The sequence below is a fragment of the Copadichromis virginalis genome, linkage group LG6 (assembly GCF_057382275.1).
Source record: "Copadichromis virginalis isolate Kocher_CV1m ecotype Utaka linkage group LG6, C_Virginalis_male_GT1.1, whole genome shotgun sequence".
Classification (NCBI taxonomy): Eukaryota; Metazoa; Chordata; class Actinopteri; order Cichliformes; family Cichlidae; genus Copadichromis; species Copadichromis virginalis.
Window position 1 is genome coordinate 21,146,210 of NC_140623.1, and position 15,425 is coordinate 21,161,634.

Sequence of the window (15,425 nt, forward strand, 5' to 3'; positions counted from 1 at the left end):
TGTTTTTTTAGTGCTCACACCTGTGGAGTTTATGGCCATGAAGGACACTGGCATCAGACAATTAGGACAGGCCTCTTTCAGCCAGAGGACTAAAAGGGGTTTGGTGGGAGGGATGAGAGACAAAGGGAGCTGCTGGAGAGAGAGTGGAGAGGCAGGGCAGGCTATGCCTGTGTCCCAGCCTTTGTAATGCTATAGACGGAAGTTTGAAACAGCTGGCAGTTCCAGCGAGTACTGCTCCACTAAAGTAAATCAAGTGACTGTCAGTTGTTTTCCAAGGTTGGGGGTGCAGCACTTGGCGAGGTGGCAAGTAGAGTGGTGTGTTTCTACTGTACATGAGCACTCAAAACACTTTAAAGAACAGGCTTCATGGAAATATGAAGGATGTTGTTTCCACAGAAATATAAGTATATGATTTTTTACGAATGCCTTGAATCTTCCCAGTAGTACCCACTTCCTCATACTCAAGCTGAAAAGTTTTGAAATAAAAAGTACCGTCACACAAGTTCACTGGAAACCTACGTTAGGAGGCACGTTTCCTCCAAGCTGAATCAGGGCATGATTCAACATTTCCAAGTTTCCCAAAAATGAGAACTTCAAAAGTGGATAGATCATGACATCTCTCAATATGAAAGTGTTGTCAGCTGAGTTAATTTGTTACTGCCTAGTGTGGTGAACTGTTCTGTGAGACCAGATTATTCACATTGTTTAGTGACTTTTCATTCCTTAAATTTTAAGATACCCAGATTTTCCAACTACGATGCGTCCGGTTAACTTTAGTAAAGAGAAGCACTGAGGTATTTGAAATGGTAAATGGCCTATATTTGTATAGCGCTTTTACTAGTCCCCCCTAGAGACCCCAAAGCGCTTTACACATCTAGTCATCCACCCATTCACACACACATTCACACACTGGTGGAGGCAGCTACAGTTGTAGCCAGAGCTGCCCTGGGGCAGACTGACAGAAGCGAGGCTGCCATATCGCACCATCGGCCCTTCTGGCCAACACCAGGCGGTAGGTGAAGTGTCTTGCCAAGGACACAACGACTGATACTGTCCAAGCTGGGGCTCGAACCGGCAACCTTCTGACTCCCAACTCTTGAGCCACGATCATACTAAATAAATACATACATAAATCATGTTAGAACAGAGATACAAGGATAAGTTATCTCTGGGCTGGGCTTAAAATGGGCTTAATGATGTAAGTATTACTCATCATTGTGCAACAAATCTGAGCAAGCTTTCGAGAACTAGACTAAGACTAAGGAGTTCATTGTAAAATATCTTGTTTCACTTCCCAGAGACTGTTGTTCTCATTGCTTCCCAGCAGTTTAATTGACTCTTTTCGCTAAGTTGTTAATACAAGTTCAATCTCCTTGCTTCAGGTATGTACCTTTTGGTCTTTTCAACATTTAAATTTTTTAACTTGCCAAATTCCAAGAAGTAGAAAAGATAATTGTTATTTTAAATCTTGCCAGATTCAAATTTCAATGTCAATGTTAATTTTAATGTTATTTATATGGCATATTTCTATAGCAAAATCAATAAAGACAATACAATATATTATATATGCAAACAATTACAATATTATGTGACTAAAAACAAACTGAAATAAAGAGACCACAACATAAAAAACCCTTGATAAGACTCAACATGAACTTAGATTCAAAGCCAAGGTAAAAAAATGTGGTTTTAAGACAGGATTTAAAGACTACATAGACTCTGCAGTAGGAATATCAAATGACCTGTTATATGAGAGTCTAGTGGATTCAACTCTCTATGCTTAAATCGAGATCTCGGCTGCACTAAAACATCTGGGCAGATGATCTTGGTGCTCTTCTCGGATCATGTAAGTTTAGCAGTTTGGTTTAAAAGTTGGCACCATAACATTTGAAGATTTGAAAGCAAGTAAAAGAATCTTCAAATCAATATAAAAATGGACAAGCATCCAATGTAAACTTGCTAAAAACTGGAGTGACGTAATCGTCCCTTTAATATCGGTTAAATGACTTGCAGCAACATTTTGAATTTTGAATGCAACGGAGAGATGAGTGTTCAAGACCCAAATACAGAGAACTGTAGTATCCAGTCCAGACTTAGTGTATGTCCTTCGTATGTAAAATGTCACAGAGCTGTTTTTTGACTACATTTGATTCTGCACTGCTTTCTTTCAGCCTGTAGAAGACAAAAAATGGAGTGCAGAAGAAAAGTCCTTCTTGCTGCAATAATTTTCACAGTTGCCTGCAACAAAGTAAGAATTAAGTTTTGTACAAACAAATATTAGAAGGTTAAAACATTCTTCACTTAAAAATGTGTTTTTAAATGTGATAAATCTCAATTAAAGGTGACCGCACAGGAAACAAGGCTACTGGATTTTCTAAATAGCACAGATGTTGTAGATGACCAGTACAAAGGATGTCGTGAAGAGGCCATGAAGACGTTCATCGAGTCAGACTTGTTAAAACAAGAACTAAGCAGCAATGAAGGATTTCAGAAAGCGTGGAATAAAAGCATCGAGTGTTCAAAGAAGATTCCTGGAGGAAGAAAAGAGCATAGTGCTGCACTTTCAGCCTATTTTAGAGGAGACCGGCCTTTCATACTAACACTGAACAAAGCAATAGAGACAATGGGTGGAAATGTTAGCATCTATGAAAACCACTTCAACTTCAAGTCTCTTCATTTCCTGCTGATGGACTCCATGAGGCTGCTGAAGCCAAAGGAGTGCAAGAACTTTTATGTTTTTCAAGATGGTCAAAACCAACCACAGAAAGGCTCCACAGTGAGATTTACAAGTTTCACTTTAGCTTATTCAGACTATGAAGAGCTAAAGAGTCTTGAAGATGTCAATGAGAATACTATTTTACATCTCACTTCTTGTTTCTTTGTCAACCTGAAAGACTATGTGTGCGGTCAAGAACAGGATGAAATACTCTTATCTCCAGCAGAAGTTTTCACTGTGGAACAAGTGGAAACAAAAACTACATCGGATGGTGACGAATACCTTGAGATTGATTTAAGCCACTCAGGACTGAACAGCTCACACAACTGTTACATCTTTCCACGGTAAGATTCATATTGTCTCAATTAAAGTGAAATTTTTTTTAATCTTACAAATATTAAACTTGAAACTGCAAAGTTAACTTTCAATGTAATGTTAAATATATAAATATGTTTTTTATGTTGGTTTTTATGGAGTAAGTACACAGTAATAACTGGGGGAAAAGTGGCAAAAACAGGGACGATACTTCTCCAGTGGAGTTGGGTGTGGTTTGAATAGTTTGGCCTGATAATGTGTCAGCACATTTTACTTAAAGTATTTTCTTCTGCTTATCCAATTCAGGAGGTCAGGAGGGCAAGAGACTACCACAGCTGTCACAGAGCAATTCAGGTAAACTACTATTATTATTGTTGTTGTTATTATTATGATTGCTGTTATTATCCGTTGATTTATTTCTTCTTTTCCAATGTAGTCTTCCAGGAGGGCAGAAAACTACCACAACTGTCACACAGCAAGTCAGGTAAATTATTATTATTATTATTATTATTATTATTATTATTATTATTATTATTATTATTATTATTATTATTATTATTATTATTATCATCAGTTGATTTATTTCGTCTTTTCTAATTCAGTGTTCCAGGAGTGCATGAGACTACCACAGTTGTCACAGACCGAAACAGGTAAATTATTATTATTATTATTATTATTATTATTATTATTATTATTATTATTATTATTATTATTATTATTATTATTATTATTATTATTATCATCATCAGTTGATTTATTTCGTCTTTTCTAATTCAGTGTTCCAGGAGTGCATGAGACTACCACAGTTGTCACAGACCGAAACAGGTAAATTATTATTATTATTATTATTATTATTATTATTACAACAAACAACAACAACAACAACAACAACAACAGTAATCTCTTCCTGTCTCTCTGCGTTGTTTCCATGTCTTCAGGTCTCCTCCAGCTGTTGTCTCCACCCTGTGGCTTGTATCAGTGCTTGCGGCCTTATCTTTGTTTTCTTTAGCTGTTTAGCAAAAACAGTTTTCATTCAGAGTTTCAGAGTTTTATCATCTACAATATTGCTGTGATTCTTCATACAATTGTTTTACATGTTATCTGACACACTGTGTTGAATTAGTTGTCTTAGCAGCAATTTTCTGCTTCTGTCATATGTTATGAATTATAGACTCCATGACTTCAGAATATTTGATAAAGATTTTAAAGGGATGCAGAATGTTAGTAAATGGCCTGTATTTGTATAGCGCTTTTTCTAGTCCCTAAGGACCCCAAAGCGCTTTACACGTTTAGTAATCCACCCATCCACACAAACATTCACACACTGGTGATGGCAAGCTACATTGTAGCCAAAGCCGCCCTGCGCCCTGGGGCGCACTGACAGAGGCGAGGCTGCCGAACACTGGCGCCACCGGGCCCTCTAACCACCACCAGTAGGAAACGGGTGAAGTGTCTTGCCCACGGACACAACGACTGAGACTGTCCGAGCCGGTTAGTGTGAAATACACTGTGTTTCAGGCTCACGTGCAGCTACAGTCTTTAGTGTACAATTCAAAAACGAAAATACTATAGAAAAGTATTTTTTACTATATATGGTTTTTATTTTGCCTGTTTTTTTTTTACTATATATGTTGCTACAGTAAACTACACTTGACTGACAGTTTGACTGATTTGAAGGACCTACAACAGCGCTCTGTCCTAAACAGTCGCTGATGCTCTTCCTGCCAAACTGCTTCTGTTTCCCTGTCAAATAAAAAACATGCAAAATATAAAAGGCTTTGCAATGAATTTAATCTGATCACACAAACATTTTACCCACAAATATGTATTTTTTTTCCTTTTTCTAATGTTACATTTAAAAATTCCAACAGATTCTCCAAACTAAATAACAGAATACATCACTGGTCCCGTAGCAGGGCGATAATTACTAACACTCATCACTAGACTTCACATTATTGGTATTAAAGATGATCTCTCACACACACACACACACACACACACACACACACACACACACACACACACACACACACACACACACACACACACATTCACTGTAAAGGCTAAATGACATTTGTATTTGTCTGCGAGACAGCAACAAATTTTTTAAATATAATACCTAAATACTGTTAATACACAAATATACAGAAAAAAAATCACACAGTTCACACGGTACATGCAGCTAACAGTAACTACATCAGCAAGCACACTTGAATTTACATGTACAAACATGAAACACAGGTAACATATTAACACCTTCAACAACAGTGTCACTAAAATGTCATTTAAAGACATTAAAATCAGTAAATTACTTTTGACACTGAAGTTAATCACAGCCCCTGAGAAACAGTGAACCTCACTACATATAGAGCGTGTTTGTGTGAGTAAACAAAGACATGAACATTTTAGTCCTGTCAATAGATTAAAAGAATAACTAATTAATCGCACAATTTTCTGTAATTAATTTTGATTAATCACAATTACTTGATCAATATCCTGGTTGCAATTACTTTTTTTTTCAACTTTATATTTAAGCTTGTAACTGACATTCATGCAATATAATGGAGTAAATGCAGAATAAACACAAAGAATGTATGCTTACATTCAAAGAGAATTTGAATAGTTTTCTTCAGTCTTTTAACACAGGTTCTTTCCAGTGAAATAAAACATAAAAAAAACCTATATACTAATAGGTAAGTATATCATATATATTAGTGCTGTCAAACAATTAAAGTGTTTAATCAGGTTCATCACAGGGTTACTGTGGATTAATTTTGATTAATCACGATTAAATACCATTAATTTCTATTCTACATTAATCGCATTTCATTTTGCATGAGCAAACAGACTCGAGAAAAAGGGAAAATATACACACTTAACATGTTTATTGAACATCTTGAACATTCATGTTAACAAAAAAACTGAAACATTTATCGACTCTCTCTCTGTCATTCTTGGGGAGGCACTTCAAGTCCTTGAAAAGAGGAACCAAAGCTGCGTCAAGCGCGTGTTCTCAACGATATTAATAGCATTGCAGTTTGTTGCAATCCACTTGACAATTGTGTCAGTCAACGTGTTGCAGCATCCCCGACTAACGTATGCTTCGCGGCAATGTGATATTTTCAGCTGAAAGTGCTTCAGTGAAAAGGAAAATCCTTCTTGCACAATGTGCATAATACTTTGTCTGTCGACTGTTCCGCCTTGTTATTGTTTTTAACACACAAATTTCCCATCAAGAGGGCCAATGTGCGTTTATCATCTTCCATATTGAGTTGATTTGTTCAGCTGCCCGTCACTACCAGATCAACTGCCCATTTGCGCATGTGCGAAGGTAACTCTACTTGGACAAACTGCCCGAAATGCGTTGAAAGAGAAATTTCAGGGATTTTGAGTCATTCTTCACTCCAGATGCGTTAATTGCGTTAAAAATCTTAATCGCGTTTACTGCGATGGTGGCTTAATTTGCGTTAACGCATTCATTTTGACAGCACTACAAAATTTACAAGTAGAGCCAGAATAAACTGATGAAATTTAATATCCCTGATGCTTTGTGCAAGAGCTGCCTGTTTACTTTATTCAATACTGCAAATATGTGTATAATCTTTTATATACAATTCTGAAAAATCTATTGTACTCACAACAGTTGGGAAAAGACAGTCTTCACAAAACAACTGCTTTCTTTTTACTACCAAGATGGGAGAGAGCACAGGAGATTAATAGTGCAGACTAGAATTAAGAGTGAGACACCAAACATGAGGAAAGATGAAGGACAGGTGAGCATCCAAAAGACAAAAACACAGTTTATTACAGTTTAAAAAGAAGCTACGAGTCCACAGTTCGAAAAGTTTAACAGTAGAGCTAAATGCTGTCAGCATACGATCTTGCATATGACTTCAAGGTTTTATTCCTTATGGTTAAAGTAAAAATAATAATGAATGTTTATAGGATACTTTTGTGACAGACAGACACACCTGACAATGTGCAACAATTCTCCTATAAAATACAGTAAACACCTTTAAAAAAATTTATGCAAAGACATTTTTTCCATTAGACTGTGACTATTGTAATGAAGTCTTTAACAAAGTCCCATTTTAAAGCACCATATATGCTGCGTAATAAAAGCCCACTACCTATGTGTTACTAAAAAAAGACAACTTATAACGCTTGCACAATTTCTTACAAATATTCAGACTTATGACCAGAAACATCCTTATCTTGATCTAATGATAAACAAATAAAACTCTACAAAATAGCATTTAATGTCTAAATATAAAGTATCAAATGTCTTCAAATGTGTTGGTAAGGCTGTAGGATAGACTGGTTTGTAACCTGTAGCTGAGCCAGCAGATGATGATATTGCCAACAACAGCACTGTCGGGGAAGTCTTCTTATTGATTTATTGTTTGTTTGTTTTTTGTATTGCATGAGTTCATCTTTAACTGTTGTGAATTTTATTGCATGCTTTCATTGCAAATTTGTTGATTTTTTAGTGCTCACACCTGTGTGAGCTCATGGCCTTGAAGGACACTGGCATCAACCAATCAGGACAGACGTCTATCAGCCAGAGGACTAAAAAGGGTTTAGTGGGCGGGATGAGAGACACTGGGAGACACCGGAGAGTGAGTGGAGAGGCAGAGTAGGATTTGAATGTGTACCAGCCTTTGTAATGCTACAGACAGAAGTGTGAAACAACTGGTAGTTCCAGAAAATCAGCTGCAATCGGAGTATAGACCTCTGCTGGATGTCTGTGAGTACTCTCCACTAAAGAAATTAAATCAAGATTTGGTGCTTGACTGTCAGTCATTTTTCAAGGTCAGGGTGGAGCAGGGTGAAATATAAAGTGCACTGAAAAAGTGTCAGTGGGCATGTTTCATCCAAGCTGAATCAGGGCATGTTTCAACATTTCCAAGTTTCTAGTTTAGCTCTTCAGGTGGGCAAAACAGAAAAATGTAGAAGTGGACAGATATTTCAACATCAGAGTGTTTTCAGTTAAGTTAATTTGTTACTGCCCAGTGGGGTGAACAGTTCTGTGAGACCAGATTATTCACATTGTTTGGTGCATTTTCATTCCTTCAATTTCAAGATACCCAGATTTTCCAACTATGATTGCTGGTGCCTCCTGTTTACTTTAGGCAAAAACTGCACTGAAGAAGCACTGAGGTATTTAAAATCATGTTAGAACAGAGATACAAAGATATGCTATCACTGGGCTGGGCTTAAAGTGGCTAAATTATCTAAGTGTTACTCTGGTTATAAATCATTGTGCAACAAATCTGAACAAGCTTTTGGGAACTAGACTGAGACTAAGGAATTCATTGTACAATAACTTGTCTCACTTCCCAGGCTGTTGTTCTTATTGGTTCCCAGCAGTTGCTAATATGAGTTCAATCTCCTTGCTTCAAGTATGTACCCAGTCTTTTCAACATTTAAATTTTTTAACTTGCTGAATTCCAGGAGGTAGAAAAGAAATTGTTAATTTAAATCTTGCCAGATTCAAATTTACTGGACTGTGTCAATGTCAATTTTAATATTATTTGGATGGCACATTTCAATAGTAAAACCAATAAAATGAAGATGATGAATTAAAACTCAAAACAAAGTAAAACTAAGGCATCACAACATAAAATAACCCCCGATGGGACTCAAACTGAACTTAAAAGCCAAGGTAAAAAATTAAGCTATGTAATGAAGACTACGTACATGAGTGACGTAATCGTCCCTTTAATACCTGTTAAATGACTTGCAGCAACATTTTGAATTTTGAATGCAATGGAGAGATGAGTGTTCAAGACCCAAATACAGAGAACTGTAGTATCCAGTCCAGACTTAGTGTATGTCCTTCGTATGTAAAATGTCACAGAGCTGTTTTTTGACCACATTTGATCCTGCAGTGCTTTCTTTCAGTTGGTAGAAGAACAAGAAGACAAAAAATGGAGAACAGAAGAAAAGTGCTTGTTGTTGCAATAATTTTCACAGTTGCCTGCAACAAAGTAAGAATTAAGTTTTGTACAAACAAATATTAGAAGGTTAAAACATTCTTCACTTAAAAATGTGTTTTTTAAATGTGATAAATCTCAATTAAAGGTGACCGCACAGGAAACAAGGCTACTGGATTTTCTAAATAACACAAATGTTGTAGATGACCAGTACAAAGGATGTGGTGAAGAGGCCATGAAGAGGTTCATCGAGTCAGATGTGTTAAAACGAGAGCTAAATAACAGTGAAGGATTTCAGAAAGCGTGGAATAAAAGTATCGAGTGTTCAAAGAGGATTCCTGGAGGAAGAAAAGAGCATAGTGCTGCACTTTCACTCTATGTTAATGGGGATCACAATTTATTACAAAGACTGAACAAAGCAATAGAGACAATGGGTGGAAATGTTAGCATCTATGAAAACCACTTCCACTTCAAGTCTCTTCATTTCTTGCTGATGGACTCCATGAGGCTGCTGAAGCCAAAGGAGTGCAAGAACTTTTATGTTCTGCTAAGTGGTCAAAACCAACCACAGAAAGGCTCCACAGTGAGATTTCCAAGTTTCACCTCAGCTTATTCAGATTATGAAGAGCTAAAAAGTGAAACTGATCTGTATGAGGAGGTCGTTTTAAATCTCACTTCTTGCTTCTTTGTCAACCTGAAAGACTATGTGTGCGGTCTAGAACAGGATGAAATACTCTTATCTCCAGCAGAAGTTTTCACTGTGGAGGACATAAATAGCAAAGTTGTGGAGGCAGATGATGATTCTCAATATGTAGAAATTGTTTTGAAACATTCGGGGCTTAAAAGCTCTCACAACTGCTACATCTTTTCACGGTAAGAGTCACAGTCTCTCAATTAAAGTGGAAAAAGTTTGACAATTTCCATGTTAGTTTTACAAATGTTTAGTATCGAAATGCAAAGTCAAACTTCAAAATATTTTTAAAGATATAAATATTTTAAAAAAAAATTTAATTTTAGATGTAAGTGCATATAATAAAATGTTTGTCGCATCTGTTATAACTTGTGCTTGTAATATTCATACATACACACAGAAAATGTGTGCATGTATGAATATTACAATAATTCCCCTCTCTGCTTTGTTTCCATGTCCTTAGGTCTCCTCCGGCTGTTGTCTCCACCCTGTGGCTTGTATCAGTGCTTTTGGCCTTATCTTTGTTTTGTTTTTTAGCTGTTTAGCAAAAACAGTTATCATTCAGAGTTTTCTGGGTTTTATCATCTATAATATTGCTGCAATTATTCATACAATGTCAAAATGATTCACGTCATACTTATCTGAAAGATCTTTTACTGTTTGTATGAATCAAGTGATCCAAATCAACAGTTTTGTTTTGTGGGGTGCCTCAGGGATCTGTCCTGGGTCCAATTCTCTTTTTGCTTTATATCTATTCCACCTAGGCCAAATTAAATTGGAGCTGCAATAATATGTCCTATCATCTCTACGCAGATTACATTCAGTTATACTGTTCTTTTAAAGTCTCTGAGCTTTATAATTTGTCTAGTTTAAGTAATTGCCTGACAGAAATCAAGCAATGGTTAAACGACAACTTACTCCGGCTAAACTGTGATAAAACAAACTTTAATTATTGCTCCAAACAATATGATTTCAGAAATTAGGCAGCATATCAGCTTAGAGCCTTCTGCTAAATTGAGCCTTAGAAACCTTGGTGCCATATTTGACAGCTCCATTTCCCTTGAGCAACATTCCAAACAGCGGGTCCAGAACTGTTTTTATCATCCAAGGAATGTTTCAAAACTCAGACTAATGGTGTCAAAGGCTGAACTTGAGATGATTATTCATGCTTTTTTTCCCCCTTCCCATTTGGATTATTGCAGTGGTCTTTTTACTTGTTTTAAGAAATCAGCTTTAAATAGTCTTCAGACTGTGAAGAATGCTGCAGGAAGACTCTTAACAGGCACCAACAAAAGATCTCATATTACTCCAGTTTTAGCCTCCCTTCACTGATTGCCTGTAAGGTTTACATTTCTTTTAAAAATTTTAGTTCTAACCTTTAGGGCCCTACATGTTCAAGAGCCCCAGTACATATTTGACCTGCTGAAACCACATTCCGGTTCCCGATCTCTAAGGTCATCAGGTCAGAGACTGGATGTGGAGGTCCTGGGCTGGTGTGGTTACACGAGGTCTGCGGTTGTGAGGCCGGTTGGATGTGCTGCCATATTCTCTGAAACGCCTGTGGAGACGGCTTATGGTTGAGAAATGAACATTCAATGCACGGGCGACAGATCTGGTTGACATTCCTGCTGTCAGCATGCCAATTGCACGCTCCCTCATTGCTTGTGGCATTTTGCTGTGAGACAAAACTGCACATTCCAGGGTGGCCTTTTGTTGTGGGCAGTCTGAGGTACACCTGTGCACTACTCATGATGTCAGATCAGCATCCTGATGTGGCACACCTGTGAGGTGGGATGGATTATCTCAATATAGCAGATGTGCCCACTACCACACATTTGGACTGATTTGTGACCACTGTTTGGGAGGGATGGTTATATTGTGTATCTGGAATGAATTTTAGGTCTCTACGTCCATCCCATGGAGAATGGGAGCAGTAACAAAGGTGTTGCGTTTATATTTTTGTTGAGTGTATTTACAATTCTACTTTGATTATTCATATAATTGTTTGGCACTTTATTTGCCAAATTGTGGTATGTGCCAAATATGGTGTTACAACAGGCTGCCAAAGTATTGTGCAATTTTGTTTTTTGCTTCTATCATATGTTATGAATTATAGACTCAATTTACATCTTGTTTTTATGCATGTTAGAAAAATATATTGCAAACTTTATTTCTTGTCAAGTATTGTGCGCCTTTAAAAGGATGATAAGAAATGAGAGATGGGAATAACTTGCAGCAAATGTTCCTGCTTCTAAAGACACCAGGAATTTCTGTTTCCCGGTCAAATAAACAACATGGAAAATTGAAATAGCTTTGCAATTAATATAATCTGATCACACAAATAGACAAATACATTTGTTTTTCCTTGTGTTACATTTACAAAGTCCAACAGGTTTGTAGCAGGGCAGTAATGACTGCCTAAATGTAACACTTATAATTAAGTGATACAAAAGCCTCTCTCTCACAGACACACAACACACACAGACAGACACAGGTTTCCACCTCATGCGGGGAGCAACTGTTTGATTATCACTTGTTGGGACCTTTTTAAAAGCTCTGGAGGCATGTTAAATCGAGTACACCAAACATGTCTTTGTTTGCTTATTCACAACTTTAAACATCTGAATTGAAGTCCTGTCTGGACCACCAATCCTGAAATCACTTTACTTTGTTTTATTATAGCTATAGAAACAGCTTTTTTTTTTTTTTTTAATTTTTTTTTTTTTAGCTTTAGTCTAATTTTAGTTTACTAAGATTACAGTAGGTTTAGTCAGCTGAACCTCCCTCCCCACCCTGGGTGGGTGGATCAAAATGTTTTTGTCTAAATTTACTACACAAGGACTTCCAAACTCATCCTGCCTTTCTACACAACTTCATTAGTTATAATAGGATCTTATCTCTCCAGAACAATTTTATTTAATTTTTAAGTGTCATTACATTTCATCATAGTTTTTGTCCTCGTGAATTAGTTTTAATTTAGTTATCATCTTTTCATCATTACTAATACTATTATTCAACAAAATTACCATTCACTGACTGTCTTCTAAACCTGACATTGCGTGAATCCACCTAATAGTAGCCCAAATTGTAGAGTTTAGTAATAAAAAGTGCTGTCAAAGTGCTCTGCCGACCTGAGCTTTAGCTTTAGCAAACAGTAACAAATGCAATTTTGTAGTTAACCCCTTTTTTTGGGAAAAAGTACAAAATTTAAAAGTGGGCATGGAACTGCTTGAGTTTTTTTTTTTTCAATTTTAGAAAAAGTCTACATTGAAGAAGTACTGTGGGACTTGGCCTCACCAGTTACGCCAAAAAAAAAAAAAAAAAAAAAGGAGCTTACAGGAACTCAGTATCTGAGGCAGAGCCAATAAGGGGACACCATTTCCCACAGTGACAAGTTACAATCTTCTACAGGAAAAACTGTAGAGCTGCATTGTAGGATAACTTATTTTACTCCCCAGAGTGTGTTGTGCTCATCGCTGCTCAGAAATTGGATAGACTCTTTTCTGTGAGTTGCTAAGACAAGTTTTTTTTTTGGTTCTTGCTCCAGGTATGTGATTTTCTGTCTTTTCAACATTTACATTTTTAAGTTGACATATTCCAAGAAAACCAAACAAATATTAGATTATTTACATCTTTCCAAATCCAAGTTGACTGTGAAAAGTGTTGAACTCTTTTCTACCCACATTTGATCCTGCAATGCTTTCTTTTAGTCTCTAGAAAAAGAAGTGGATAAAAAATGGAGTACAGAAGAAAAGTGCTTCTTGCTACAATAATTTTCAGAGCTGTCTGCTACAAAGTAAGAAATGTGTTTCATACAAATTTTTTTTTAGAAGGTTAGAAAAATTATTCACTAAATAATGAGTTTTTAATGTGATACACCTCAATTAAAGGTGACCGCACAGGATACAAGAGTACTGGATGTCCAAAAGACCACAGATGTTGTGGATGACCAGTACAAAGGATGCCGTGATGAGGCCATGAAGAAGTTCATTGAGTCAGACGTGTTAAAACAAGAACTAAACAACAGTGAAGGATTTCAGAAAGCGTGGAATAAAAGTATTGAGTGTTCAAAACCGATTCCAGGAGGAAGAAAAGAGCATACTGCTGCACTTTCAGTCTATCTTAAAGGAGATCGGCCTTTCATAAACACACTGAACAAAGCAATAGAGACAATGGGTGGAAATGTTAGCATCTATGAAAACCACTTCCACTTCAAGTCTCTTCATTTCCTGCTGATGGACTCCATGAGGCTGCTGAAGCCAAAGGAGTGCAAGAACTTTTATGTTCTGCTAAGTGGTCAAAACCAACCACAGAAAGGCTCCACAGTGAGATTTCCAAGTTTCACCTTAGCTCATTCAAACTATGAAGAGCCAAACAATTATTATGATCTGTTTGAGGACATCATTTTAAATATCAAATCTTGTTTCTTTGTCAGTCTGGAAGAACACACTTGCACTAAAGCAGGGGATACATTTCTCTTATCTCCAGCAGAGGTTTTCACTGTGGATGGTGTAAATAGCAAAACTGTGGAGGATGGTGAAGAATATGTTGAGATTGTTTTGAAACATTCAGGACTGAAAAGCTCACACAACTGTTTTATCTTTCCGAGGTAAGACACATATTATCTCAATTAAAGTGAAATATTTTGTAGGTTCATTTCCCAAACATTAAACTTTGAAGCGCTTAAATAATTTTCATTGTGGTGTTAAACACACAAAGGAGATACAAACATTTAACTTGTCCAAAGTACATATAAGAAAAATACTTCACAAGACACACAAGAAAATTGTAAAATATACCTATTTGTCTCAATAGGTATTTAATTTTTTTTTTTTTTTAAATGTAGCTGAACACTTCTAACAAGCGGGGAAAATAATTGGTGTTGTATAAAACAGCCTGTTGCTCCGTTACAGGATGTAACAAATGCTGGAAATACAAAGAAATGACTGGATTATACTCGAGGTTTTGATAAACTTAAAGATTTCCCAGCTGGAAAGCATGAGGTGACATAAAAAGTGAAAAAACCCAAACAGGATTATGAAACCCTGGTAGGGTTTTGGATGTGGTTTGAATAGTTTGGCCTGATAATGCTGACAGCATTAGTAAACGAACGCACACATCAGCACATCGCTTAAAGTATTATATTCTGCTTATAATTCAGGGTCTCAGGAGAACTGGAACCTTTCATAACTGTCACAGAGAGAGATAGGTAAATTATTATTATTACAGTTTTATTTCCATATCTACAGGCCGGACAAGTGGCAGAAAATGGATGGATGGCTGTTACAATAATCTCTTTCTCTACTTTGTTTCCATGTCTTCAGGTCTCCTCCAGCTGTTGTCTCCACCCTGTGGCTTGCGTCAGTGCTTGCGGCCTTATCTTTGTTTTCTTTAACTGTTTAGCAAAAACAGTTATCATTCAGAATTTTATCATCTACAATGCTGCTTGGTTTATTCTTCCAGTTTGTTGGTACTTTGTCTGGCAGATTGTGCTATCTGCCAAATAAGGTGTTGCATTAGGCTACCAAAATATAATCAAATATTGTTTTCTTTTTCTGTCATATGTTAAAATTATAGGCTGAATTCATGGATAATATGCGTTATAATTTCTTTTTTTTTTTTTTTTTTTTTTTTTTTTCTAAATGACATCAGAAACAGCAGTATGCGACATTACGTGATGGCAGAGCTTCAGTTCATCCTTTGTCATTTTTTTTTTTTTTTTTAATAAATAGGACAGGGGGAATGAATGAGAGAGAGAGGGGGAGAG

At 36.6% G+C, this 15,425-nt stretch overlaps 3 protein-coding genes across 4 annotated transcripts; all 3 read left to right on the top strand.

The window, feature by feature from the left end:
• The first annotated feature begins 978 nt into the window (after positions 1-978).
• On the top strand, positions 979-4,799 carry LOC146707690 (ecto-ADP-ribosyltransferase 5-like). Its single transcript, XM_085459178.1, has 8 exons — positions 979-1,382; positions 2,172-2,248; positions 2,342-3,060; positions 3,338-3,385; positions 3,468-3,515; positions 3,634-3,681; positions 3,809-3,856; positions 3,970-4,799. The coding sequence occupies exons 2-8, from the start codon at positions 2,189-2,191 to the stop codon at positions 4,046-4,048; spliced, it is 1,050 nt and encodes a 349-aa protein (XP_085315304.1). The 5' UTR covers positions 979-1,382; positions 2,172-2,188; the 3' UTR covers positions 4,049-4,799.
• Positions 4,800-7,660: 2,861 nt separating this feature from the next.
• On the top strand, positions 7,661-12,308 carry LOC146707691 (ecto-ADP-ribosyltransferase 5-like). 2 transcript variants are annotated; one of them, XM_085459185.1, is made up of 4 exons: positions 7,661-7,778; positions 8,936-9,021; positions 9,116-9,840; positions 10,122-12,308. In XM_085459185.1, exons 1-4 carry the CDS (start codon positions 7,679-7,681, stop codon positions 10,201-10,203), a joined length of 993 nt encoding a protein of 330 aa, XP_085315311.1. In that variant the 5' UTR covers positions 7,661-7,678; the 3' UTR covers positions 10,204-12,308. The 2 variants fall into 2 exon arrangements, with proteins under 2 accessions (XP_085315311.1, XP_085315312.1); XM_085459186.1 differs by lacking the exon at positions 7,661-7,778 and having other exon boundaries at positions 8,929-9,021.
• Positions 12,309-13,219: 911 nt separating this feature from the next.
• Positions 13,220-15,251, top strand: LOC146707692 (ecto-ADP-ribosyltransferase 4-like). The gene is made up of 4 exons (XM_085459188.1): positions 13,220-13,454; positions 13,549-14,267; positions 14,820-14,867; positions 14,983-15,251. Exons 1-4 carry the CDS (start codon positions 13,395-13,397, stop codon positions 15,059-15,061), a joined length of 906 nt encoding a protein of 301 aa, XP_085315314.1. The 5' UTR covers positions 13,220-13,394; the 3' UTR covers positions 15,062-15,251.
• The last annotated feature ends 174 nt before the right edge of the window (positions 15,252-15,425 follow it).

Coding starts and splice junctions, on each gene's coding strand:
- LOC146707690 (XM_085459178.1), top strand. CDS start 2,189: ATGGAGTGCAGAAGAAAAGTCCTTCTTGCTGCAATAATTTTCACAGTT. Junction 2,249..2,341: donor TCACAGTTGCCTGCAACAAA/GTAAGAATTAAG, acceptor TCTCAATTAAAG/GTGACCGCACAGGAAACAAG. Junction 3,682..3,808: donor GTTGTCACAGACCGAAACAG/GTAAATTATTAT, acceptor TTTCTAATTCAG/TGTTCCAGGAGTGCATGAGA.
- LOC146707691 (XM_085459185.1), top strand. CDS start 7,679: ATGTGTACCAGCCTTTGTAATGCTACAGACAGAAGTGTGAAACAACTG. Junction 7,779..8,935: donor TAGACCTCTGCTGGATGTCT/GTGAGTACTCTC, acceptor GCTTTCTTTCAG/TTGGTAGAAGAACAAGAAGA. Junction 9,022..9,115: donor TCACAGTTGCCTGCAACAAA/GTAAGAATTAAG, acceptor TCTCAATTAAAG/GTGACCGCACAGGAAACAAG.
- LOC146707692 (XM_085459188.1), top strand. CDS start 13,395: ATGGAGTACAGAAGAAAAGTGCTTCTTGCTACAATAATTTTCAGAGCT. Junction 13,455..13,548: donor TCAGAGCTGTCTGCTACAAA/GTAAGAAATGTG, acceptor CCTCAATTAAAG/GTGACCGCACAGGATACAAG. Junction 14,268..14,819: donor AACTGTTTTATCTTTCCGAG/GTAAGACACATA, acceptor CTTATAATTCAG/GGTCTCAGGAGAACTGGAAC.